This window comes from Salvia hispanica, chromosome 2 (assembly GCF_023119035.1).
Source record: "Salvia hispanica cultivar TCC Black 2014 chromosome 2, UniMelb_Shisp_WGS_1.0, whole genome shotgun sequence".
NCBI classification, from domain to species: domain Eukaryota; kingdom Viridiplantae; phylum Streptophyta; class Magnoliopsida; order Lamiales; family Lamiaceae; genus Salvia; species Salvia hispanica.
The window spans coordinates 26,009,852-26,035,142 of NC_062966.1; the positions used below are offsets into that span (position 1 = coordinate 26,009,852).

The 25,291-nt window shown below is 34.9% G+C and overlaps 3 protein-coding genes across 4 annotated transcripts; all 3 read left to right on the plus strand.

Moving 5' to 3' along the window:
* Nucleotides 1-424: 424 nt before the first annotated feature.
* Nucleotides 425-2,240, plus strand: LOC125204082. 2 transcript variants are annotated; one of them, XM_048102630.1, is made up of 3 exons: nt 425-579; nt 912-1,906; nt 2,013-2,240. In XM_048102630.1, exons 2-3 carry the CDS (start codon nt 915-917, stop codon nt 2,086-2,088), a joined length of 1,068 nt encoding a protein of 355 aa, XP_047958587.1. In that variant the 5' UTR covers nt 425-579; nt 912-914; the 3' UTR covers nt 2,089-2,240. The 2 variants fall into 2 exon arrangements, with proteins under 2 accessions (XP_047958587.1, XP_047958586.1); XM_048102629.1 differs by having other exon boundaries at nt 426-579; nt 909-1,906.
* A 920-nt stretch (nt 2,241-3,160) lies between these two features.
* Nucleotides 3,161-12,929, plus strand: LOC125206583 (alpha,alpha-trehalose-phosphate synthase [UDP-forming] 1-like). The gene is made up of 14 exons (XM_048105828.1): nt 3,161-3,268; nt 3,355-3,396; nt 3,474-4,501; nt 4,606-4,677; nt 10,662-10,861; nt 10,963-11,060; nt 11,142-11,530; nt 11,612-11,726; nt 11,803-11,904; nt 11,979-12,129; nt 12,223-12,311; nt 12,407-12,455; nt 12,546-12,646; nt 12,738-12,929. The coding sequence occupies exons 1-14, from the start codon at nt 3,161-3,163 to the stop codon at nt 12,927-12,929; spliced, it is 2,736 nt and encodes a 911-aa protein (XP_047961785.1).
* A 2,854-nt stretch (nt 12,930-15,783) lies between these two features.
* LOC125206584 (alpha,alpha-trehalose-phosphate synthase [UDP-forming] 1-like) lies at nt 15,784-24,690 on the plus strand. Its single transcript, XM_048105829.1, has 13 exons — nt 15,784-15,904; nt 15,989-16,086; nt 16,154-16,542; nt 16,619-16,733; nt 16,818-16,919; nt 16,996-17,146; nt 17,241-17,329; nt 17,410-17,458; nt 17,558-17,658; nt 17,757-17,944; nt 24,262-24,377; nt 24,445-24,554; nt 24,622-24,690. Exons 1-13 carry the CDS (start codon nt 15,784-15,786, stop codon nt 24,688-24,690), a joined length of 1,698 nt encoding a protein of 565 aa, XP_047961786.1.
* Nucleotides 24,691-25,291: the final 601 nt, after the last annotated feature.

The following is a 25,291-nucleotide window of genomic DNA, read 5'->3' on the forward strand; positions in this document are numbered from 1 at the left end:
CAATATCAATTATTGACTATCGTTTGAAATTCTGTTGATATGTGATGTTTTTTTTTTCATTTGATCACATCCCTATTAGATATATATAGTGTATATGGACATTTGCAACAACACAACGCAAGGGCTACAACTTTCTTTATTCATCAAGACCGATTATGTATAATCGATAGGAAGTGGACGGGCACAGACACCTCAAGAAAGACGTGACAATCTGGATTGACTTTTATTGTTGTTTGATCAGTCCGAGTTCAGGTGTGATGGTTCGATCTATCCTACCCGTTTGCGTTCCCCGAGAAGAAGGGAATTGCCTGATGCTATCTTGGGCCAACCTTTTGTAAATCCAAGTCATATTAAATTTAAGAATCAAGCCCAAAATAAAATTAAAAAAATGAAATCTGGAAACAGATTATACTAAAACCCTATGCATTGGGATTCAACCCAAACCGGAATTCAACCACTCTCACTCTCACTCTCACTCTCACTCTCACTCTCAGTTGCTTAGTCTAGCTTCCGCCGCGCCGCTTAACGCCTGAATGGAGGGTGACCGACTCCGCCGCAGCGCGGCTTGAATCGTAGAAGGTTAGTTTTCAATTCTTCTCTTCCCCTTTTGCTGCATTATTGTGGAAATTTGTTGTTGAAGATGGAGTTCTGATTTGGGATGAAAGTAATTATTTGTGGCGAATTAGGGCTTTGTGATGATTGGTAGTGGTAAATAGAAAGGAAATGGTGTGATTACAGTGGGATACATTATTGAAGTGAATGGAAATTGGTGTGTATTTTTATTTGCTTAATTATTGAATTTGTGTGGTATTTAATCAGTGAATTGGTTAAGATTTATCGCTTCTCCCCTATGATCCGACCCAATTCAGGACAATTTTCATCATATTCACGTGTTGAATTTCATTCAGCAGCTTATGGGGGCCGGTGTACGCTTCACGGTGTTTACGTATCGCGAAACGAGATTGCAGAGCTTTAGTTTCGAGGAGGTGGATTTGAAGGATGATTCTGATCTGGTAACATCTGGATTTCCTGTTGTTTGTTGTGATGAAGGAATTGTGAGTGAAGACTTTCCGACTGTGCCTGGATTATGCCGTGTCGGTGGTGCCTTGTTCATGGTCGGAGGGATGTTAAACACCACAAAGCCGTGTTCGAAAAAATGGTTGTGGTCTGCACCGCCACCACCATTACCCGGTGGTTCTTCTACCATGACTTGGACTCGTTGCGACGCTGCTATGGATTCAGGGCGATTATTCCCTATGGTAGTCCCGTTACACGATGGCAGGGTATTCATCTGCGGGGGCACTTCTGAACCCAAAAGTTGGGTTGAGATTTACGACCCGGAGAAAGGCGAGTTCGACCGGAGGGACTTGCCTGACCAGACCTTGAATCCCTTCCCATCCTCTTGCTTTCGGTGGGCCGACCATTCGGTTATGCTGTACTTCACTAGGATTAACATAAAAGAACAAGTCTCCAAGCCATCTCTCGTCTTGTACGACGTGGAAAGAAACAATTGGGAAATCTTCGCAGAGAACCTCCCCGACTCTGAACTCTTTCATTTGGATAAGAGGAAGCTCATATATGTGGGGGGAAACATTCTGTTCATGATCGACCAAGCATCTTGTTGGTTTGTCTACGATCTCTCTGCCAAAAAAGTGGTGGCGAAGATGGACGTGAGGGTTGAGGATGGGGAAGGGGAAGTGATGCAAGCTTTTTACCTCGGCAACAATGATATTCAAAATACTAGTTGGATCTTCTACATATTCCTTCCTGAGGTGATTCACCGTTACGGTTACACTGATCTTCGTTATGCCAAGGTCGAAGTCGTCCAAGGCAAGGGTGGGGATTACGCTGCTACTGTTCAGTTGAGCGGTCTTCTGAGAGTTGGTTACCATACCGATCTTTATATGTGAGCCCCTTGTTCAGTATGATTGATATAACTTGAATTGATTCTGAAATTTCCTTATATTTAGAAGCTCCATGTATTATATTGAAATGCTCGTTTTTGTATTCAGTATTGCTGATGACGCGAGCCGTAAGGGAGCTGCGAAGGAGGAGCTGTTGAAAGAGAAAGAGGAGGATGAGAAGTGAATGAAAGCATGCTTCTGGTACACTGAAGATGATGAACTAACTATATGTACATATATATGCTTGTGTAGCTGAATTTAGTTATGTTTTGTTTGGATTTTAACGGTGGTAGTTGATTAAGATGGTTGTGATTAAATTAGAGGCATCATGTTGAATGTCGCAGGTGTTCATGCATTTGCTGCAGTCTTATCTATTCCTTAAAATCAAATCCCTTGATGATTACATTTCCTAATTCACATCTAATTTGCTGCAATTGGTTTAATCCGGCTAACTCTGTCTCTCAAGTTAAGTGACAGGGAATTGCCCGATGCTATCTTAGAATATACTATGATTGTTATTATAAATAATATCTTTTGAGTCATTTCATATGACGATCATTCATCTTAGAAGATATCAAGACACGTGATACGAGCTAAATAAAGTTCGAGTTGGAAAAGTAAAATTCAAATATTTATTTACATGACTCATCTTAAGTAATTAAGTACAACTATTATATAACAATTAAGTTCGAGTTGGACTTATTTACGAACAATATAAATTTTTAATGCACAATTAGTAAACTTCAATAAAGAAAGAAGAGCAACCGAATAAAGTAAAAAAGAGAAAGTGAATCTTTTAAATTAATTAAAAGGGCAATCTTCTTTCAATTTAATTTTTAATTCGTGGCAATCTTTTAAATTGAATTTTATTAAATGCCTTCATTAAAGAATTCGATATTCTTAATCATGACAGTTAGTACCATATTATAATTATGTTTTTCCTTAATTAAATAGATTTCCACATTATAAAAATTTAGTAGTACTATTTAGTTTGATGAATCCGATTTTCTTAATCATATCATACTAGTTACCATATATTACATGATTTTCCCCTAATTTAATGGATTTTCATATTTGAAGGATTTCATTACTTTGACGTGTTTTGCTCAATTGATATATTTTTTTTCTCTTAGATCAGATCATTCGCTTGTTGAGGTAAGGATTGTTCATGACCTCAGTTCTTTTTCTTTTACTACTCTAATTACTACTACTTGTCTCGATCATCAATTGATATAACATCAATTTTGTTTTCAAGAATGGGAAGCGATATAGATTATCGTGACATCAGCAGCATGGACTATGAAGATCTGGTTGAGCTCGAGCACCGCCTCGAGCTCGACCTAAATAAAGTTCGAGCTCGAAAAGTAAATTTGAATATATATTTAATTAATTTATAACTGCTAGATTATATAATAATAATAACCATAGTACTATGATTTTCTTATATCAGGTTCATCTGATTCAAGAGGAAGAGGAAAATCTAAAGAAGATGGTACACATATACTAGAATTTAGTCAATTTACCTAGTCTAAAGGGAATGAGTAATATTTTGTGTTGGTTTTCATTCAGCATCATCATATTGGGGCCGGTATACGCTTCTCGGTGATTAAGTATCACAACAGAAAAATGCAGTATCTGGATGTGGATTTGAAGGATGTTCTAGTATCTGGATTTCCTGATGTTTCTTGTGTTGAAGGACTTGTGTGCGAAGACATTCCGTATAGTCCTGCATTTTGCCATGTCGGTGGTGCCTTGTTCATGGTCGGAGGTAGCTTGAATCAGACTGATCTCAGGTATGGCTATGAATATGAAACTCTTTCTAAAACAAAATGGTTGTGGTCTACACCGGTACCGCCAATAGCCAGTGGTGATTCTTTTACTATGACTTGGACTCGTCGCGACACTGCTATGCATTCAAGGCGAGAACATCCCATGGTAGTCCCGTTATGTGATGGCAGGATATTCATCTGCGGGGGCAATTCTGGACCAGAATGCTGGCTTGAGATATATGACCCGGAGAAAGGCGAGTTTGACAGGAGGGACTTGCCTGACCACATCTTGAATCCCAATCCGTCGTCTTGCTTTCTGTGGGACGACCAGTCGGTTATGCTGTGCTATCGCCAGGTTAACATAGAAGAAGAAGAAGAATGCAAACCATCACTCGTCTTGTATGACGTGGAAAGAAACAACTGGGAAATCTTTGCAGAGAACCTCCCCGCCTCTCAATCCGGTTATTGGGGGTATGATAACCTCATATATGTGGGGGGAAACATTCTATTCATTATCGATCAAGCATCTTGTTGGTTTGTCTATGATCTGTCTGCCAAAAAGGAGGTGGGGAAGGTGGATGTGAGGGTTAAGGATTGGGATGTGATCAAGCATGCTTTGTATCTAGGAAATAATGATATGATAAGTAGTAGTTGGATCTTCTACATATTCAAGCCAAATTATGTGACGCCGAATTATGTGACGAAGTACTGCTATAGGGATCTTCGTTATGCCAAGGTCGAAGTCATCCAAGGCCCGGGCGGGGATTACATTTCTACAGTTCACTTTAGTGGTATCCTGAAAATTGGTGGCTTTGATGACCTATACATGTAAGCTCCTTGCTAATTATGATTGATATGGTTCCAGTTGGGTTTTTGGAATTTGTTAATAATTCGAAGGTGTATTATAATAAAATGCTCATTTTTGTATGCAGTATTGGTGACGAGGCGAGCATTAAGAGAGCCGCGGAGGAGGACCACTTAAAAAAGAGAGATGAGGATGAGAAGTGAATGAAAGAACCGTGCAACTGACTTTCTTGTAGGTATATGGGCTAGACCTCTGCCTTTACTGATTATGATTCTATGCCTCGGGCACTTGCTAGGATGGACTAGATAAGTTTGTGCTTAGGCTATGTTTGGGACTACCAATTTTGGTTTATATATACATGTAGGAGGCCCTCATCAGCCTAATCCCACCTTGATACAAAATGATATTTGTGTATAGAATCGCAAATATGTACTATATCGTAGGATTTGCATGCCTATCTTCATTCTTTATTTGATTTTATTCATTGATTTACTTTCATAATTAGTTAGTATTTAATTTAATTTTATTTATTTTCAAGATTAGGGATATATGATTATTATTATAAACAACACTCAAGAATGTGAGTAACGTTATCTTTATAGAGATCAATAATTTGACGGTTGTAGACCCCGTGGCCTTCTGCGTGAGGATTGGTCTCCTGCATGAGGATTGGTCTCCTACGTGAGGATCATTTTTTTTTATTTCTTTCGGTTTGGTTAATTCCATTCAGTTCTTTCCTGTTTATGTTTGTGTTCTTCAAATCTTAGAATTTGTTTGCATTCATGCATATTCTTGTTCGTTATTCTCCTAAGTCCTACCTTTACTCTTATTACACCCCGTCGGATGTTTGCACTAATAAAAACGAGCTAGTTGAGCTCGAGCAACATGTTTGAGCTTTTGCTAAATAAAGTTTTAGTTGGAAAAGTAAAATTCAAATACCTCATCATCTGGGGAGTGATCAATTGCTAACTTATCATTTAATTGCTAACTACAACTAATTTAAGGTCATAGGATTTTAAAAAACGTGTGGTCTACAATTAGCCACGTCTAATTTTCGTTTTTATTAATTAAATTGAAAATAAAAAAAAAAACTCCAAATTAGGGTTTTGGATGAAAATGTCAATATAGTGTTCCGAAAATATGAACATAATGTTTTGAGAATGTCAACATAATGCTTTAAGAATGTTAACCCATTGCTTATATTGACATTCTACATGTATTATATTGACATATTTTATATAGTATGTTGACATTTCTGATTGTACGAAAAAATTAAAAAATTTTGAATTTTTTTTCAAATTTTGACGTCGGAACATATGCATGTATAATATCGTTGGAATCCTTATGAAATTATCTTTAATTTGATATATGTTATATGAATTTAAAGTTTTGAGATTTCTTTTAAAAATTAGTTATAACTAAACATGTAGTTAATTGACATTAATACCCCTATTGATCTTTTTTGGAATTAATCCTATGGTCTTATTGACGTTTTTCGTTGATCGTATTGACGTTTAGGGATTAATGATCTAAGCCCTTAATTTGAATATCTAATGATTATTATTTAGTTGTAGTTAGCAATTAAGTTATTAGTTAGCAATATAACACTCCCTTATCTCATCTTATATACTCCCTCCGTCCCGAATAATTCGAGTCACTTTGACCGGGCACGGGTTTAAGAATTGTAATGAAAAGTGGGTTGAAAAAGTTAGTGGAATGTGGGTCCTACCTTTATATATTAGTTTTATAATAAAATGTGAGTAGGAATTAGTTAGTGGAATATGAGGTCCACTACCAAAAATGGTAAAAGTGAAGTGGGACAAATTATGTGGGACGGACTGAAATGGAAAACTGAGACGAATTATCTGGGACGGAGGGAGTAATTAACTACTACTGCTAAGGCTGCTGTCATATAACCAAATATCATATTTTCTTATGCACCCCGCCTATAAAAATTAATTTCATTTATGTATATCATGAATGTTAATGCATAATTAGTAAAGGAGAAAATAAAAGGAAGACAAAGTGAATAATGCAAGAAAATAGAAAGTGAATTTTTGAAATTAATTAAAAGGGCAATCTTTCAAATTACTTTTTAATTCGTCACAATCTTTTAAATTGTTAAGAACTTGTGACCGATTGAACTCTACCGAATGAACTCACACAAACAAGAAAAGTAAAGCACTCGAACGTTTACGTGGTTCGGCAAAGTGTGCCTACATCCACGGAGAAGCCTATGAAGCTTATTGATTCACACTCTCAAGGAAGATGATTCTCACTCATACAATTGAATGCTCAAGGCTAATCACAAGCTAGAGCTCACAACCCTCAATTATATGCGTGTGTGTTGCGTGTGTTTTCTGCCTTTTATACAATCAAAATGAGCTAGCTTATACGAGTAAACAAGAGAAAACTAACTAATCTCCAAAGATCCAAAAGTTAGTTATAACCGCCAACCTCCAACGGCTCTTTTCAGCTCAACCCTTGAGCTCGTTGCTTGATCTCTGATCTTGATCCAACGGCTCTCACTCAGCTCATATTTGAATGCATGATCTGCAGAGGTCACCAATTTACAATAATGTTGATGGCTAGTTGGGGGATTTATTGTTTCCAATATATCGGGTAATATTTAGCGATAGGATCAATATTATTATTACGTATATTTTGTAAGTTTCTTTCTAGGATTTTTTTAAAAGTGTAGATTTCCTATAATAAAAGATATCTTTTGCTATAATGTAAGGTGCTTTCATTTGTGTTCTCATATCATGTTGGATTCTAAATTTTGCGGCATTAAAGAGGTTGTGCATTAACGAGGCCAAATTTGGAGATATTTCTGTCGGATTTTTCCGTCGGTAATTCCAATTTCTCCGTCAGTAATTTTTAGGTACAATCTACAGACTACATATTCCGTCAGAAATATTCATCATATTGATCCCATTTTCCTTTATAATATAATAAACTCGTCAAAACTACCAATTGATGGAAATTTAGACATAAGCAAAGAAAACTAGTTCTGAAATCAAGTAAACAATGCTAAATCTTATTTTTAAAACCGCATAGTATACATGTCTATCTATATCTATAGAAGAAGAAGGGAACAATGCAATTGAATTTTCCAATAAGTCCTCAAAATGAAGTTTCAAAATCCAAGTCCAATGAAGAATGTTTATTCTCATCCTTGTTTGTATATTTTCTCAATCACAATTTTAGTAATTTTTGAACAGAAAATAATTAGTATTTCTAACCAATTTTTAAGTGTAGGTAATCAATTACTCCGCCCGTCCCAGTTTTAGAGTCACATTTTGCCATAAAAGTCCGTCCCAGTTTTAGAGTCACATTTAGAATTTTCCATATTTGTTCATACAATTTTACTCCATTGTTAATCAAAATTACATCAAAATGCCATTATCTACATTAATATAAACCAAAACAAAAATAACGGACCGAAATAGTAAACTGTGTCAAAATTTGGAGACGGAGGTAGTAATTTATTAATCAATTATTTTTATTATAATCTTAAAGAAATCATACTTTAACTTTATTCTCCATTTCGTATAAATCAGGCTTAAATCATGTAAATTTGGTTATATAATCAACTTTAATCGTGTAATATCTGATTTTAATAACACAGATCATGTTTGTTGTTAACTTGTTGCTATCATGCCGTGTCAACCTGTATTATATGGTGTTCGTGGGTTAGACCATATTCGATTGGGTCGTATTCGAATGACCCAAAAACGACCAAACTCAGCACAAATTGTCACCCAACCCGTATTAAATCTGATACTACCTCCGTCCCCCAAATTTTAACACAGTTTACTATTTCGGCCCGTCCTTGAAAATTTGACACACTTCACTTTTTACCATTTTTGGTAGTGGACCTCATATTCCACTAACTCATTCCTACTCACATTTTATTATAAAACTAATACTTTAAAAGTAGGACCCACATCAAGAGATGCCAAATGGGCCGGCCTGGCCCGGCCCACTAGTGAAATAGAGCGGGCTTGGGCTGGGCTTGAGAGTTAAGTTGGGCTCCAATTGGGCCTTTTTATAAACCCAGGCACGGCCCAAGCCCCGGCCCGGCCCAGACCCAATCTCGGCCCGGCCCAGCCCAGTAGAAGCCCACCTGTTATGAATTTAGAGTTGTGCTTTAAATTGTAGATGTTCATCCCCATTTAAAGATCAATATTGATTTGGAGAGCAAATTGATTTTGATTTCTAAAAATATTTTGATAAAAAATCGACTGATTTTAGGGAGTAAATTATCTCATTTAATTGATAATTTTATGCATGAATTGCCTTTGTTTTATGCATTGGCACTATAATTAATTATATGGCATAAAATTTATTTTTTATGAATTAAATTTAAAATAGTAGTGTTCGTTTATACCATAGATTTATGTGGAAAATTTGGTGGGGCTCGATTTAATATTTGTATATAATCATATATACTATATCATCTTCTGTGTAATATTTTATGCTAAGCCTTTTGTTTTCACCTTTGCAATTTATTTTAAGATTCAAATCAATTCAGTATAAATGTAAATTTAATTTTAAGAAATAGGAATAAAAAATCTTTTATCAAAGAGAAATTTTTTTTCTAATAAATTGCAGATACAATTTAAAATGATTAATGGAGTTCGATTCCTGATTTAGTGGGAATCTATTAAATTGCATTATGGTATTAATTGTCTTACATTTATGCTATTCCTTTATATGGAGTATAGTGCATATAACTATCACTATATTATGCCTTTTATAACACAAATCAACAGGATTATTTTCTATTTTAAACATATCTTAATTAAGTTTAATTATTATAATAAAACACATACTAATCATTTTCATTCTCTCTGCACTCCTTCCAAATTCTATAATATCATTTTATTTTTGTATATAATTTTTTAACTTGACCCAGGCCCGGCCCGGCCCAGCCCAGCCCACTTACCATATGGGTCTGGGTCCACATTAGCCCGGCCTGGACCGCTATAGACACGGGCTGGGCTAGGCCTAAATCTCAGTGGGCCTCACCGGGCCCGGCCCGGCCCGGCCCATTTGACACCTCTACGGCCACATCCCACAAACTTTTCAACTCACTTTCCATTACATTTCTTAAAACTCGAGCCGTCCATTACATTTCTTAAAACTCGAGCCAGATCAAAGTGTGTCAAAATTTGGGGAACGGACTTAGTAATAAATTAAGTTGTGATATTTTAATATATAATTTCATAGTACTCCTAACCGTGCTATATATAATGTAATTGCGTACTATATATAACGTAATTGTGTAAATCAGATTTATCCGTGTAACATAAAATTTTCATAATGTAAATCATGTTTGTGCTGTTATCATGATAACCTATGTCCAATCTTATATCATGTTAATCAAAAGTTATGATTTAAAACACAAATTTCCTATATATTTTTATCTAACGTTATCTTACCGTAATTTACCGAATACTACTTATAATGAAAAAAATAAAGCGTGAGTAATTTAGTAGATTGAAAAAATTTATTTAAGTGATTTTAAGCAAAGGGAATTTAATGGAGATCTAATTCACAACCATGTAACCTTATAGTAATATATTGAGCTGTAATATTTGGTTATATATAGTCTATAGACTTATAACACTAAATATTGCAAGCTACCGCATTTCTTCTCCCAATATCTAGGTTAGCATATGCTCTTGATTTGTTTGTTTCCTTTTTTTTTTTTTAATGCCTTAAACTCTCATAAAATATTCTACTCTCACAAGACTTCATTCCCCACCAATTTCATCTCATCTCAAATTTATTTTTATATTTATGTTATTCGAAAATATTAGCAATATCTTCAATAGCATAACACTTTAAATTAAAGTATGGAAAATGATTTGACATAAAATCATATGATATCTAACATATTAAGGTTTCAATAATTGCGATACACCTAAGCATTTTTCAAATCTCCCCCAGTTTTAATTCAGTTTTTTTCAGTTATATCATTCCTATTATTTCAAAATCTTAAAAATAATTACACACTTATTGTATATTTCCTGTGATCTCCCGTCATTGTCTAGTTTTGATCTTAACTATGCAAAAACATGGATTTCCAAACAAAATAAATATCAATCATACTATATTCTGTTCAAGGCAGCATCACTGAAATGGTTGCTGCTCAATTTGTATATTGTAATGCAGTGCAATTGCTAGCCGGCGCTGTGTAACTCTCTCGAATCCCGTCTCCAGCAATATGCCTGCCAATATGTGTAACGGCGACTCACCAACCAAACAGAGGTTGCTTGTGGTTGCCAATAGGCTGCCTGTGTCTGCAAAGAGGCAGGGCGAGGATTCGTGGTCGTTTGATATAAGCGCAGGCGGCTTAGTTAGCGGCCTTATGGGTGAGACTTAGTTGTATGGAAGAAATTGAATTTAATTGTGGTGTTACTTTTTGCAAATTATTTACTTTTTGCTTATTGCATGCTGCTTTTCTACTTTGTAGGGGTGAAGGAGTACGAGGCAAGATGGATTGGTTGGGCGGGAGTGAATGTGCCAGACGATACCGGGAAGAAGGCGCTCACTGCAGCTCTTGCTGAAAAGGTTAGTCAAAATGCCAAATGCAAAATGCAAAATGCTTTAGTAGTGACATGATCGTGATCATTGAATCTTATGTTATTGCAGAAGTGCATTCCTGTTTTCCTTGATGAAGATAATGCTAATCAGTATTACAACGGCTACTGCAACCGTATTATCTGGCCTCTGCTCCACTACCTCGGGCTCCCACAGGAGGACCACCAAGCAACAACGTGGAGTTATGAGTCTCAGTTTGCAGCATATCAGAAGGTGAACCGGCTGTTTGCGGATGTTATCCAAAGCCACTACGAGGAGGGTGATGTTGTTTGGATTCACGACTTCCACCTTATGTTGCTACCGAAACATCTCAAGGAATATAACAACAACATGAAAATCGGATGGTTTCTTCACGAGCCATTCCCGTCTTCTGAAGTCTTCCGCACTTTGCCATCACGGTCCGAGCTGCTAAGTGCAGTTCTGATGGCAGATTTAGTGGGGTAATATTTTTTTTTTGAAGATATATATAGGTTGTTGATTTATATGGATTAATAAATTTGATTACTCACATTTTTTTCTAGATTCCATACACATGATTTTGCAAGAAATTTTGTGAGTGCTTGCACTAGTATTCTCCGAGTTAAAAGTACTCCAGAAGCTGTTGAGAATCAAGGTAGAGTTACTCGTGTAGCTGTGGTAAGTCCTCGTCTCTCCACGTTCCCAGTTTTACAGTACATGTTGCAAGCATATCAAATCATGATGTTCTCCACAGTGTCCAATAGGGATTGATTCGGAAAGGTTCACTCGGGCTATAGAGCTTCTTGAAGTCCAGAAGCTCATTAAAGAGTTCAAAGAGAAATTTTTAGGAAAGAAGGTTTGTTCTCAGTCACATTTTAGTGATTTTAAAAAGAAAATAATCATATATTTGTAACCAATTGTTGATTGTAGGTGATACTGGGCGTGGACCGTCTTGACATGATAAAAGGAATCCCTCATAAGTTACTAGCATTCGAGAAGTTTCTGGAGAAAAACGAATATTGTCGTGATAAAGTGGTATTGCTTCAGATTGCTGTGCCAACAAGAAGTGATGTTCCTGAATGTATGTGCTTGTGGTAGTTAATTAGTTTCGTTCGACAAAAGATTTATTCTGCCTAGTGATTTTTCATCTTGTTTTTCCTTTTCGTGTTTACAGATAAAAAACTTAAGAGCCAAGTTCATGAAATTGTTGGACGAATCAACGCAAGATATGGAAGTTTGGATTCTGTTCCTATTCATTATCTGGTTGGCTTCTTGGCTTTTTACTTGCATTCGACATTTATGCTTTCAATTACTAATTTTTTTTTAGATTCTAAAGCAAAATTTTCGTACTTCTGCAGGATCGTTCAATCGACTTTTATCCACTGTGTGCATTGTATGCTATGTCTTGTAATATCTTCTCTCAAACTGGAAATGTGTATGTTGTTATTTGATTTTATGTTTTTTCGATTGTTAACTGATGCAATTTGGTTTTGCCAGATGTAGCACTTGTTACTTCATTGCGGGATGGAATGAATCTCGTCAGCTCTGAGTTTGTAGCTTGTCAAGATTCGAAGAGGGGCGTCCTCATTCTCAGCGAAGTATATATATACTCAACTTGGATTATGCTTAGATTGTTCTATATTGATTTTCTAATCAAGCAACATTTTTTTTTGTGTCTTCGATATGTAGTTTGCTGGAGCAGCAGAGTCTCTGGGTGCTGGTGCGGTTATCGTGAATCCTTTGGACCTTATGGGAGTCGCTGCAGCGATAGGCAAGGCTTTGGATATGCCGGCTGAAGAGCGAGACGAGCGCCACAGGCATAACTTTGAGTATGTCACAACTCATACTGCTCAACAGTGGGCTAACTTCTTTGTAAGGTGAGCCTTGTTTTATTGTTCATAATTGCAACATTTCTTAACAATTGATAGATTTCTTAACATTTCTTAAAATCTAACTCGAGAATTTGATTTTGCTTTGCAGTGACCTCAGTGCGTGATGCTTGGACTCATCATGGATCGTATTTGGAGGCCCAAATTGAAGATATAATGATGCATTTTTGTCATGAGAAGCCAAAATCAAGTGTCTTTTTGAGTGACTTAGGTGTGCTAGAGTCACACCAATGGTTTAGGTATTGTAATAGTTTTAAGAGTCCATTCTAGCCTATAAATAGGCTTGTAACCCGTCATTTCAAGACACTATTGATCAGTCCTAGTGATGTTTCATCTAGTTTTTCCCTTTGGTGTTTATAGATAATAAGAAACTTAAGAGACAGTTCATGAAATTGTATGAAGAATCAAAGGAAGATTTGGCAGTTTGAGTTCTGTTCCTATTCATTATTGTTCATTATTGATTCTGATCTTGCTTTGCAGTGAACACTGTAATCTAAATATAAAAATATACGAAAAATTTATATACTAAACACATAGACCGTCTTTTTTTTTTTTCCTTTTATGTTTGCCTTTTCTATTTTATTGTAATATAACCATTAATTCGACTACACTTGATTGGCCCCTATTGAAAATAAGATACTAGCAATAGATTCAAACATTTGTTAAATCCAAATAAATTTAATAATTAAATTTACAATATTATTTTTTATTTTTAAAAGAAAATAACATTTTATTTGAAGGTTGTATGGCATTAGAAATTTAGAATTGCAAATATTGATGCTTATTTGTAGACTGGATTAATTCATATGAATGGTATTGATCCAAGTTGAAATCCAAATAACAACAACTACACTAATAACAATGATAAATATAAATATGATATTTTCATATTTTAATTATTTAAAAAAGCAAAAAAGAAACGCATGACAATTTTGAGAAGGAAGAGAAAATCATTTATGTGATTTTTCAAAAAATAGTAAATATAAAAGGGTTTAATCTACAGCCACTAAGTTAGGGCTGATGAATTTTGACACTACATGAAAATGTGTCACAAACACATGAAATTAATGAATTTGTGTCAAGTTTTTTTATGGTTTAAAATACCCTCATGTCCTTAAAGAGCATTTTTAGTAAAGAAGCGAAAAAAATTAAGAAAGATAAATTAAATATTTTAATAAAGAAGAGATAATTAATAGACTTAAATTTCCTTGATGGGCTTGAGGGTATTTTTCATCCAAAAAAAGTTTAAAACAATGAAAAAATAGCTCAAATCATATTACATAAAAGTTAATGGACTGCAGAAGATATTTTCAAATATTACAGACCAAATTGACAAAGTTTGCATACTAATAAACATGTTACCTCTTTTTAAAAATATTATACGTGGATTTTAAACTCCATGTTTGTATAAATCTGATTAAAATCATGTAAATCGAGTTTTTATCGTGTAAATTAGGTTAAAAAATCAAATCTAATCGTGCTATATCTATTTAATTGTGTGCATTAGATTTAACCGTGTAACATCTTATTTTCATAATGTAAATCATGTTTGTGCTGTTATCACGCGTGACAACCTGTATTATATCGTGTCAATCAAAATTATGATTATAAACATAAATTTCCTCTATTTTAACTAAAGTTATCTTTTCACTAAATTTACTGAATACTATTTAAAAAGAAAAAAATAAAGCTTGACTAATTTGGGAGAGAGGGGAAAATAATTATTGTGATTTTTAGTATAGGAAATATAACGGAGATCGAATTCACAACCATGTAAATCTTATACTAATAGTTTTAATTGTGATATTTGGTTATATATATATAGACTTATAGCACAAAACATTGCAAGCAAGCGCATTTCTTCTCCTGATTTCTAGGTTAGCATAAAACATACTACTCCATTTGAATTCTTATTTTTCTATAAACTTTTAGCTAAGACCTCATTCCTTGAATTCTTCTTTTTCAAAAAACTTTTAGCTGAGACCTCAATCCTCGCCAATTTCATCTCATCTCAATTTACATCACTTCCATTGCTGCCGATGTATACGGCATTAGTTTGATATGATAGATAACTAATCTGTCTTAGAGTTATAACCAAAAATGATATCAAATGTGTGGTTTTTTTTTTTCTTCATATTTTGTTTATTTACATTCCCTATCAAACTGATTGATATCATGAGGAACACTTGCCCAACACTAAATATGGAATCATAATTAATTGTAGTATCTAAATTTCCTCTGGATCTGCCCGCCTCATCAAGATTTTTCATTGGATATTAATTTATATAGCTTTCATTCCACTAGCATATTATGTGCTCTCTAAGTAAAAGGAAACAAATATGCAATCTATTTGTAATAACTATTTAATTAAGGGGTTTCGATGAATCTGCTTGTATTAATCATATATTCTATTCGTAATAATCTATTTATAAATGTATAATCTCCTCCAGTTTTAAGTAGCAAAAATAAAATTCAGTTTTCTTATTTGTTCACGCTGTATACGTTACCGAAACACATAAATTCCCGCTATGCAAAAATCATGTTGATGAGTTCTTCATTTAAATAAAGGACAGTGATAAATGTACATAAATTGTACTACATGCATAATATTATCCCTAAACTACTTTGTAATATAATCCAATTAAATTTAAAATTTAGGAATATTACGTACATGTACTATTTATGTACATTTATGATTATTCTTAAATCAATTCCTATCATCATTATCTAGTTTTGATCTTACTATGTAAAATGATAGTTACATAATGTTGCTTCTCAATATGTAATGCAGAGCCATTATTATAATCCGGCGCAGTCGACCTCTCTCGAATCCCATCTCCGGCAATATGTCTGGCAAACAGAGGTTGCTTGTGGTTTCCAATAGTCTCCCCGTGTCCGCAAAGAGGCTGGGCGAGGATTCATGGTCGTTAGAGATGGGCATGGGCGGCCTAGTTAGCGGCCTTATGGGTGAGTTGTTTGGAAGAAATTGAACTTAATTGTGGTGTTACTTTTTTGCTTATCAAATTTGCATGTTGCCTCTATTTTTTGTAGGTGTGAAGGACTTCGAGCAACGCTGGATTGGTTGGGCTGGAGTGAACGTGCCAGACGGGGCCGGGCAGAAGGCGCTCACTGCAGCTCTTGCTGAAAAGGTTAGTCAAAATGCAAAATGCTTTAGTAGTGACATGATCGTGATCGTTGAATCTTATGTTATTGCAGAAGTGCATTCCTGTTTTCCTTGATGAAGATACTGCTAACCAGTATTTCAATGGCTACTCGAACAATATACTGTGGCCTCTATTCCATTACCTCGGCCTCCCACAGGAGGACCGTCCTGCAACGAAGTGGAGTTACGAGTCTCAGTTTGCAGCATATCAGAAGGCGAACCGGATATTTGCGGATGTAATCATCAATCATTACGAGGAGGGTGATATCGTTTGGTGTCATGACTTCCACCTAATGTTCTTACCGAAATATCTCAAGGAATATAACAGCAACATGAAAGTCGGATGGTTTCTTCACACTCCATTCCCTTCTCTTGAAGTCTACCGCACTTTGCCATCACGGTCTGAGCTGCTACGCGCAGTTCTGATGGCTGATTCCGTTGGGTAATACTTTTTTTTTTCGCCCATCTCTTTTTTTGAAGATATATCATAAATTTGCTTACTCGCATTTTTTTTCCAGATTCCATACACATGATTTTGCAAGAAATTTTTTGAATGCTTGCACTAGTATTCTCGGAGTTCAAGGCACTCTAGAAGCTATCGAGGATCAAGGTAGAGTTACTCGTATAACTGTGGTAAGTCCTCGTCCTCGTGTTTCCATGTTCCCTATTTTACAGTATCTCTTGCTTGGAATCATGATTATCTCTTCCATTCCACAGTGTGCAATAGGGATTGATTCGGAAAGGTTCACGCGGACTATAGAACTTCCTGAAGTCCAGAAGCTCATGAAGGAATTCAAAGAGGAATTTTCTGGAAAGAAGGTTTGTTCTCAATTGTATATTTAGTAATTTTTGAAAAGAAAATAGTTAAGTATTTGTAACCAATTTTTGAGTGTAGGTAATACTAGGTGTGGAACGTCTTGATACGATAAAAGGAATCCCGGAAAAGATGCAAGCATTCGAGATATTTCTGGAGGAAAATGAATACTGGCGTGACAAAGTGGTATTGCTTCAGTTCGGCGTGCCATCAAGAACTGATGTTCCAATATGTATGGGCTTGTGGTAGTTTATTAGTTGCATTTGACACAATATTTATTTTTCCTAGTGATGTTTCATCTTGTGTTTTCGTTGCGGTGTTTGCAGATAAAAAACTTAAAAGACAAGTTCATGAAATTGCTGGAAGAATCAATGCAAGATTTGGAAGTTTGAGTGCTGTTCCTGTTCATTATCTGGTTGGCTTACATTTCTCTCTTGTTTATGCTTTCAAACATATTTTTTTAGATTCTGAAGCAAAATTTTCGTATTTCTGTAGGATCGTTCAATCGACTTTTATCCACTGTGTGCATTGTATGCTATCTCTGGTAATTTTTAATCTCAAACTGGAAATGTGTATGTTATTATATCTGATTTTATGTTTCTTCAACTGTTAACTGATGCAATTGGTGGTCTTGACTCGTCAGATGTAACACTTATCACATCATTGTGGGATGGAATGAATCTTGTGAGCTCCGAGTTCGTGGCATGCCAAGATTCGAAGAGGGGCGTACTCATCCTCAGCGAGGTAATATATATTTACGCAACGTTGCACTATGCTTAGATTGCGCTATATTGATTCCAGATTCCAACATTATATTTTTTTCTTGTTTCTACGAAATGTAGTTTGCTGGAGCAGCGCAGGCTCTTGGTGCAGGCGCAATTGTTGTGAATCCGAGGAGCCTTACGGAAGTCGCTGCAGCGATAGGCCGGGCTTTGGATATGCCAGCGGAAGAGCGAGACGAGCGCCATAGGCTTAACTTTGAGTATGTCACAACTCATACTGCTCAAAATTGGGCTGATTTCATTATAAGGTGAGCCTAGCCTGCATTCTTACACTACTAAATTCTTGTTTATTGTTCATAATTGTTAGATTCTGATCAAGATTCTAATCTTACTTTGCAGTGACCTTAGCCTCAATTGAAGCAGCCAGACCTCACCATCAAGTCACTACACGATTACATGTAGCGTGCATCAAAATTTTGTTTCATTTCGTTATCGAGTTTGTTATTTATTTCCTTGTAACCCCGACGGTTACACTCTAGCAATATCATGCCCGGCTAGTGTTTAGAATCTCTTATAATCAGTTTCACCAACATCGATCCCTAAGTAATATAGTTTTCTTCTCTTTTGAAAAGTATTCGAAAATACTATGTAGTGGGGTACTACTTCTTTGCAATTTTGTTGTTTTTATTTATGTCATAAGATGCTACGAAGTATATTAACTTCTTGCATATATGATTCATTTATTATTGTAGAGGTGTGATCTTTAACTACTAACCACAACCAATTTAATTTAAGACTACAAGAATTTGGAGATCTAAGAGCATCCCCGACCCTGTCCCCAATTCAGGCCCCAAGTCCCCTCCACGTATCATTCCCCTAAATTTGAGTCCCAAGCCACAACTCCTCTAACCTTGCAAGCCCCAACCCGGGCCACAACTATTAAATTGCACTATTCACATTTGTCCTAGCGGCAATGAGCTTAGACATCAATGTATGAGATGCCGAATTCGAGCCCTCTTAACTTCAGTTGTATCCTCCTTTCTTAAGAGTTTATATATAATATCCTCCTTCATATAGGAGTTAATTTTTTTTAAAAAAAAAAAAACTATTTTACTCGTAAAATAGAATACGTTGAACAATTAAAATACGAAAAATTCATTTTTAATTCAAAAATAATAAATTATAAACTAAAAATTAAAAACATTGAACAAAATAAGAAAATCAAAATGAGAGCTCTGCTTCTAAATTTCCAAAATATAATTATAAATTATATAAACTAAAAAAAATGAAAATGAGAGAATCAAAATAGTCTCCACTTACCAATAAAAATGAGAAAAATTAAAATAGGCTCCACTTCCCAAAATAAATTAAATGCACGCCACTTTCCCTCTCCCTCTTCTTCCTCTTATCCATTCTTCCTCAAATGCTAAAAAAAATCAGGAAAAAAAACAAAAAAGAATGGGGTTTGGGGCACGGCCCAGGAGGCTCCAACGCATGGACGGGCCGAACCCCAGGAGTGGCCCGGGGACACAACTGCGGCTCCAGGACCGTCCCAGGCCGTGACTCTCCTCTGTCTAACGCATGGCCCGGGTCGGGACTCGCGATATTCGGCCCGTCCCCTAGCGTTGGGGATGCTGTAATGGTCTATAAAATTTCATGTGTAATTTCATTTTGTTATTATTATTATTTAAATTTTATAAATAAGAAAACTACTAAAATTAGAATTTTGATTCAAATTGTCGATGTAGTGTACTAAACATATTATAATAGCTATGTTACATTCAACTGCTTCTTGATAATTTTGAAAATTCAAGAATTTGTTTGAAATTTTGATATCAGAACATATGTGAGTGAAATCTCGTTAGAATTCTTACAAAATTACATTTGATTTGATATATGTTGTGTAAATTAATAATTTAAATTGAGATAGTTATGATTATTTAAAATTTTGAGATATTTTTTGAAAGTTAGTTATATCTAACTTTTGGTCAATTGATCAAATTGACATATTTAATGCAATACTATAGGATGATTGATGTTAATAATCTAATACCTATCATTTAATTGTAGTTAACAATTTAGAGGTCAATTAGCAATATAACACACTTTATTATCGTATGTATATTTTAATTTGCATTTAATATGTTATTTTAAGAAACTTTTAGGATATCATAATATATCACAACAGGGTTGTACTAAAATGACAACCAAATTAAAATAACAGCCAACCTGTAATGAGGGCCCTTAAATTTAGAAACGGATTCAACCTTAGTCTGCACGTAGCAGACTTGCTTGTTTATATATCGCAGGTTACGTGATTATCTTTGATTTCGTATCGCAGATTGCTTTGAATCATATGCTGATATGCTTGCCTATGCATCATAGATTGTTTGTCTAGGTTGTCATTTTAACTATGGTGACATAGTGCTCTGATTTCGTATAGCAGTTTGCTTGAAACCATGTGTGAGTTGTTTGCAAATATATCGCAAATTGCTTACCTAGGTTTGGTTTTAACTAGGTGTCATCATAGCGCTTCCCCAATACTATCACAATATGCATATATCTATATTTATATGTAAAAGTATTAGTACTAGGTATTTACTTCAAACTCTTTTGCCATTGTTCTACCATATAAGTTGTGAAGATATAATGACAAACACTACAAAAATCACAAGAAGTTAAATTGAAATTTTAAACGCGTGTGAGTACTTTAAAATGTAAAAAAGGTACTCATATGTTTCCTAAAAATTGAAATTCTTTTAATTTTGGTTCGTTTCCAAAAAAATAGAAACTTCCCATTTTATTAAAAAATAAACCCATAATCCACTTACACTAATTCCACTATTTTCTCTCTTCTTCTCTCTTACTTTACCAATTTTGCCTTAAAATTCACGTCGTTACCAAAGTTCCTACTTTTGAAAGTTACGATTTAAATGACATTTTTTCTTTTATTTTACTTATAGTTATCTTTTACAAGTTTAATGACAAAGAGACTTGTGACTAATTTGGGAGTGGTCGAGGTGAACATTAGGAAATACTCATTCTTTCCATTAAAAATAGTCTCATTTACGGGTTTTAATGAAAAATTGATAAAGAAAGAGAGAACGAAAAAACTAGATAAAGTAAGAGAGATATGGATAAAGAGTGGGTAAAGTGTGGGGAGAGGAGAAAAAGTGGGTCAAGTATGAGTGATAAACTTGCTATTTTTAGAAATGAGACTATTTTTTGTGGGCATTCCAAAATGGAAAAACGAGACTATTTTTTGTGGATGCAGGAAATATGACAAATATCTTATTCACAGCCATGAGTTAGGGCTGGTAGACACAAGACGAAAAACCCAACATGAATACATACAAAATTAATGAGTTTGGTCAAGTTTTATTGCGTTCGTGTTTTTATTTGGTTGACCTGCTATGAACTCGTTAATTTCAAGTTGGGCTCGGGTAACCTACTAACAATATTAGTATTATTATTTCATTAATTTTTTTAAAAATATACTTTAATTTTATTCTTTGTTCATGTAAATCAGATATAAATCATGTAAATAGATTTTTTTTTTCCTGCAAATTAGTTTTTAAAAATCAGATTCAGTCGTGCAATATCAGGTTTCAATTATGTAAATCAGGTTTAATCGTGTAATATCAGATTTTAATCAAATAAATAAGATTTGAGTCGTTATCAGGATGAACCTAAAGAGTATTCGCATTCTAATTTTGAAAAATCTTTTCTCTCTAAAGAGATGCGACTCATTATCCACTAAAAATATTTTAATTATTTTTTCTTTCTATCTCTCTTACTTGACCAATTATGCATTAAAACCTGTGACCTCAAAATAACAGGGGTCAAGGTCGGCCAGTGAGACGATGGGGGATAAGCTTCATCGTCGAGAGGGAAACAACCCGGATCACCAACTAAGGCCCCTAAATGATCGCTCAGTGATAAAGGAGGTAGGGGTGTAGAGACAGCCAGGAGGTTTGCCTAGAAGCAGCCACCCTTGAAAGAGTGCGTAATAGCTCACTGATCGAGCGCTCTTGCGCCGAAGATGAACGGGGCTAAGCGATCTGCCGAAGGAACTAAATATTCATACTTTTTAGGACGAAGGGAGTACATAAGTTCATCTATATTTTAATCATATGGGATAGTTGCAAAAGGTACACAATATATTGTTTAATTCGTTATATATTTTGAAAAATCATGGGATTGATCGTAAATAACCAAAAGTTATGGGTGTGGTCTTCAGTTGAGTCTCACTTTATATACTCCCTCCGTCCAATTTAAATAGGCCATATATCCTTTTTCGTATGTCCGATACAAATAGTCCATATCCATTTATAGTATTCCCCCGTCCCTGAAAATTTGTCATCTATTTCCTTTTTCGCATGTCCCTAAAAATTTGTCACCTTTCACTTTTACCATATTTGGTAGTGGATCTCATATTCCACTAACTCATTCTCACTCACATTTTATTATAAAACTAGTATATAAAAGTAGGACCCACATATCGCTAACTTTTTCAACCCACTTTCTATTACATTTCTTAAAATCCGTGTCGGATTAAATGGTGACAAATTATGGGGGATGGAGGGAGTAACTTTTTTTCATTCTCTTTTACTTTATCATATGTGGGCTCCACCATCCACTACACAAGTTCAACTACTTTTTCTCTTTCTCTTCTACTTTACCAATTACACATTAACACATGCGTCAAACCCAAATGACTTATTTTTATGGGACGGAGGGAGTAGTACTTTTACAATATAATATGAGTAAAATTAGTTTGAGGAATGTTAACTCAATTACCAAAATAGTAAAAATAAATGTGACATATATTTAGTGGATGGATAAAAAAGAAAACTAGTAATAAATAATGACAGATAGAGGGAATACTATTTAGAAAGAAAAAAGAAATACCGGAGAGAGGAGAAAATTATTTATGTGATTTTCATAATAAGAAATATAGCAAGATAGATCTAATTCCCAGATGTTAAGTAAATATAAAGCAAATATCGGACAATAAATTGACTTGTGATATTTAAAATTATGATCTGAACTATTAGATTTGAAGATTTGATGACACAGGATGACAACTAATTCATTTGATTACATCTCATATACGTTCTCTCTATATATAGACTCAAGCACTGAATAATTCAAGCTGGCGCATTTCTTCTCCTCCCGGATCATACACATCAACATTTCTCTTTCGATTTCCAGGTTACATTATCAGATCAATATTGACTATATTTAGGGGGTGTTCGGTTTGCAAAATTATATCCCATAATAATTAGTTATGGCCAGCTCTCTTCTACTAAACAAATCTCACAATTTAATCATAGATTATATCAATATTTAGGGGGTGTTCGGTTTGCAAAATTATATCCCATAATAATTAGTTATGGCCAGCTCTCTTCTACTAAACAAATCTCACAATTTAATCATAGATTGTATCTTGTTACTATTTTTTCTAGGAAATCGAAAACCGCCGTAGACTATAAATATCAATATTTTCCAAGAAATTCATGTACATCCCACGGCTCTAAAGGAGAGGATTTATCACTGTTCACATAACTTTATTTGAGTCATGTTTTTTATAATGTGCATTGAAGTAAAGTACATCACATACCTACTAGAGATGTAGACAGGGCTGCATTATTCTTACAATTCCATTAATTAAATCCTAAAAATGAAAAATACAAGCAAATAAAATTCACAAATATGTTCGATTAGAGGAACCGACTACTCGTTGCCGAATTTTGCCCAAATATGTTCGAATTGATGCAAAATAATTGTATGAAGAAGTATGAGTTAGAGATAGTTTGGTTTGATGTAAAAAACTGAGTAATGAATAGGTGTATTTATAAAAAAAATTGGATGAATTGGGATTAAAAAAATGAATTATTTTTTTGAAAAAAGGTCATACAACGGATCTATTTTGGGAAGTGGAAAAAAATCGGATTTTTTTATGAATTAAAAAAATATAAAAAAATTGCAGAGAAGGCGAGTGGGCGTCATCGCTCACACACGTCACGACACGTGCGCGGACGTGTCGCGCCGCTGCAGAGAGTGTGCTCGTGCCGATGGTACGACCCCAACAGTGAGATCGACGGGTGCTGTGCCGACGGCACGAGCTGTGCTCTTCGGATTAGAAGCGTTGTGGATGCTCTTATACCTACATTTTCTTTCTCCAATTGAGCTACTATATATAAATATTTAACTATTTCATTTTTTAGGAAAAACTTATATTTACTCTCTTTTATTTTATTCTCATTAATATTTTATTTTCTTTCTATCACTCTTATAAAAGATTCTCTCCACTCAATTTAATAATTTACCGTGCCTAAAAAAATCAATCAATAATAATGAAACGAAGTAATTAACTAGCTTGAGTAAACAATAATCAATTTGATTGGAGGCAATTGTATTACAATTAGAATTATGTGTGGGGACTTATTAACATGATTTTATGTGAATCCATATTTTAAAGTTGAATGTGGTGGGTAAAAGTAGATATTCATTTTTAGTCCTTTTTTGAAAATTATGAATTTTCTAAATTAAGATACGTTTGTGCAACATATTACCAATTTGTAATGCAGAGCAGTTAAGGTGTCTCGAATCCCAATTTCAGCAATATGTGTGACGCCAACTTAGTGACCGAACCAAGGTTGCTTGTGGTTTTCAAAACCTTGCCTGTGGGAAGGGATTCGTGGTCGTTTGAGATGGACCTAGTTAGCAGACTTATGGGTGAGTTGTTCAAAAGAATTTAAATTTAATTATATTGTGGTGTTACTTTTTTATTATTGTGTTGTAGAGGTAAAGGAGTTCGAGTTCAAGTTCGAGACAAGATGGATTGGTTGCGGGGGAGTGAACGTGCCAGACGAGGCCGGGCAGAAGGCGGTCGCTGCAGCTCTTGCTGAAAAGGTTAGTCAAAATGCAAAATGCTTTAGTAGTGACATGATCGTGATCATTGAATCTTATGTTATTGCAGAAGTGTATTCCTGTATTCCTTGATGAAGATACTACTGATCACTATTACAACGGCTACTGCAACTATTGAGAAAACCGGGTAAATTTTCTCTCAAATAGTGAAATGAACCGATTCAGTAATTTTAGAGTTAACCCAATGGGGTCTACCTCGATAAAATTACTTCCCCATATAAATTCTATGGAAAGACTGGTGGGGACACTGTCCTCTCTTAATTACCAGACTTCAAACAAAATTTATCAGTCGGTGTACAAAACACTACTACGAAACCCGCAAATAATATTGAATACAATATCACAGCAAAAAAGCAAACCCAGAAATAAATGCAGAACAAAATAAATAATAAAGAAAGAACACACCCGAAACTTTGTAAACGGAGTTCGGCCAAATTGCCTACGTCTCCAAGCACACTGGGCAGAGCCCAATTATATGAAACAAATGTTTGAGGATGATTTACAAATGAGGGAGGAGTGCTCCTTTTATAGGCAGCCACTCCCCAACTTTTTAACTCCCCACCGATGTGGGATATGGAAATTTGACAAAAGTCAAAGTTTGTATGCTACAAACTTCAACAAATCTCCACCTTGGCAAAATTTTAAATCCCACCGAACACAAATCTTCTCCATCCAAACAAATGACCCGCGGTGCTTTCATATTGGCGCCGTCAAGCGCC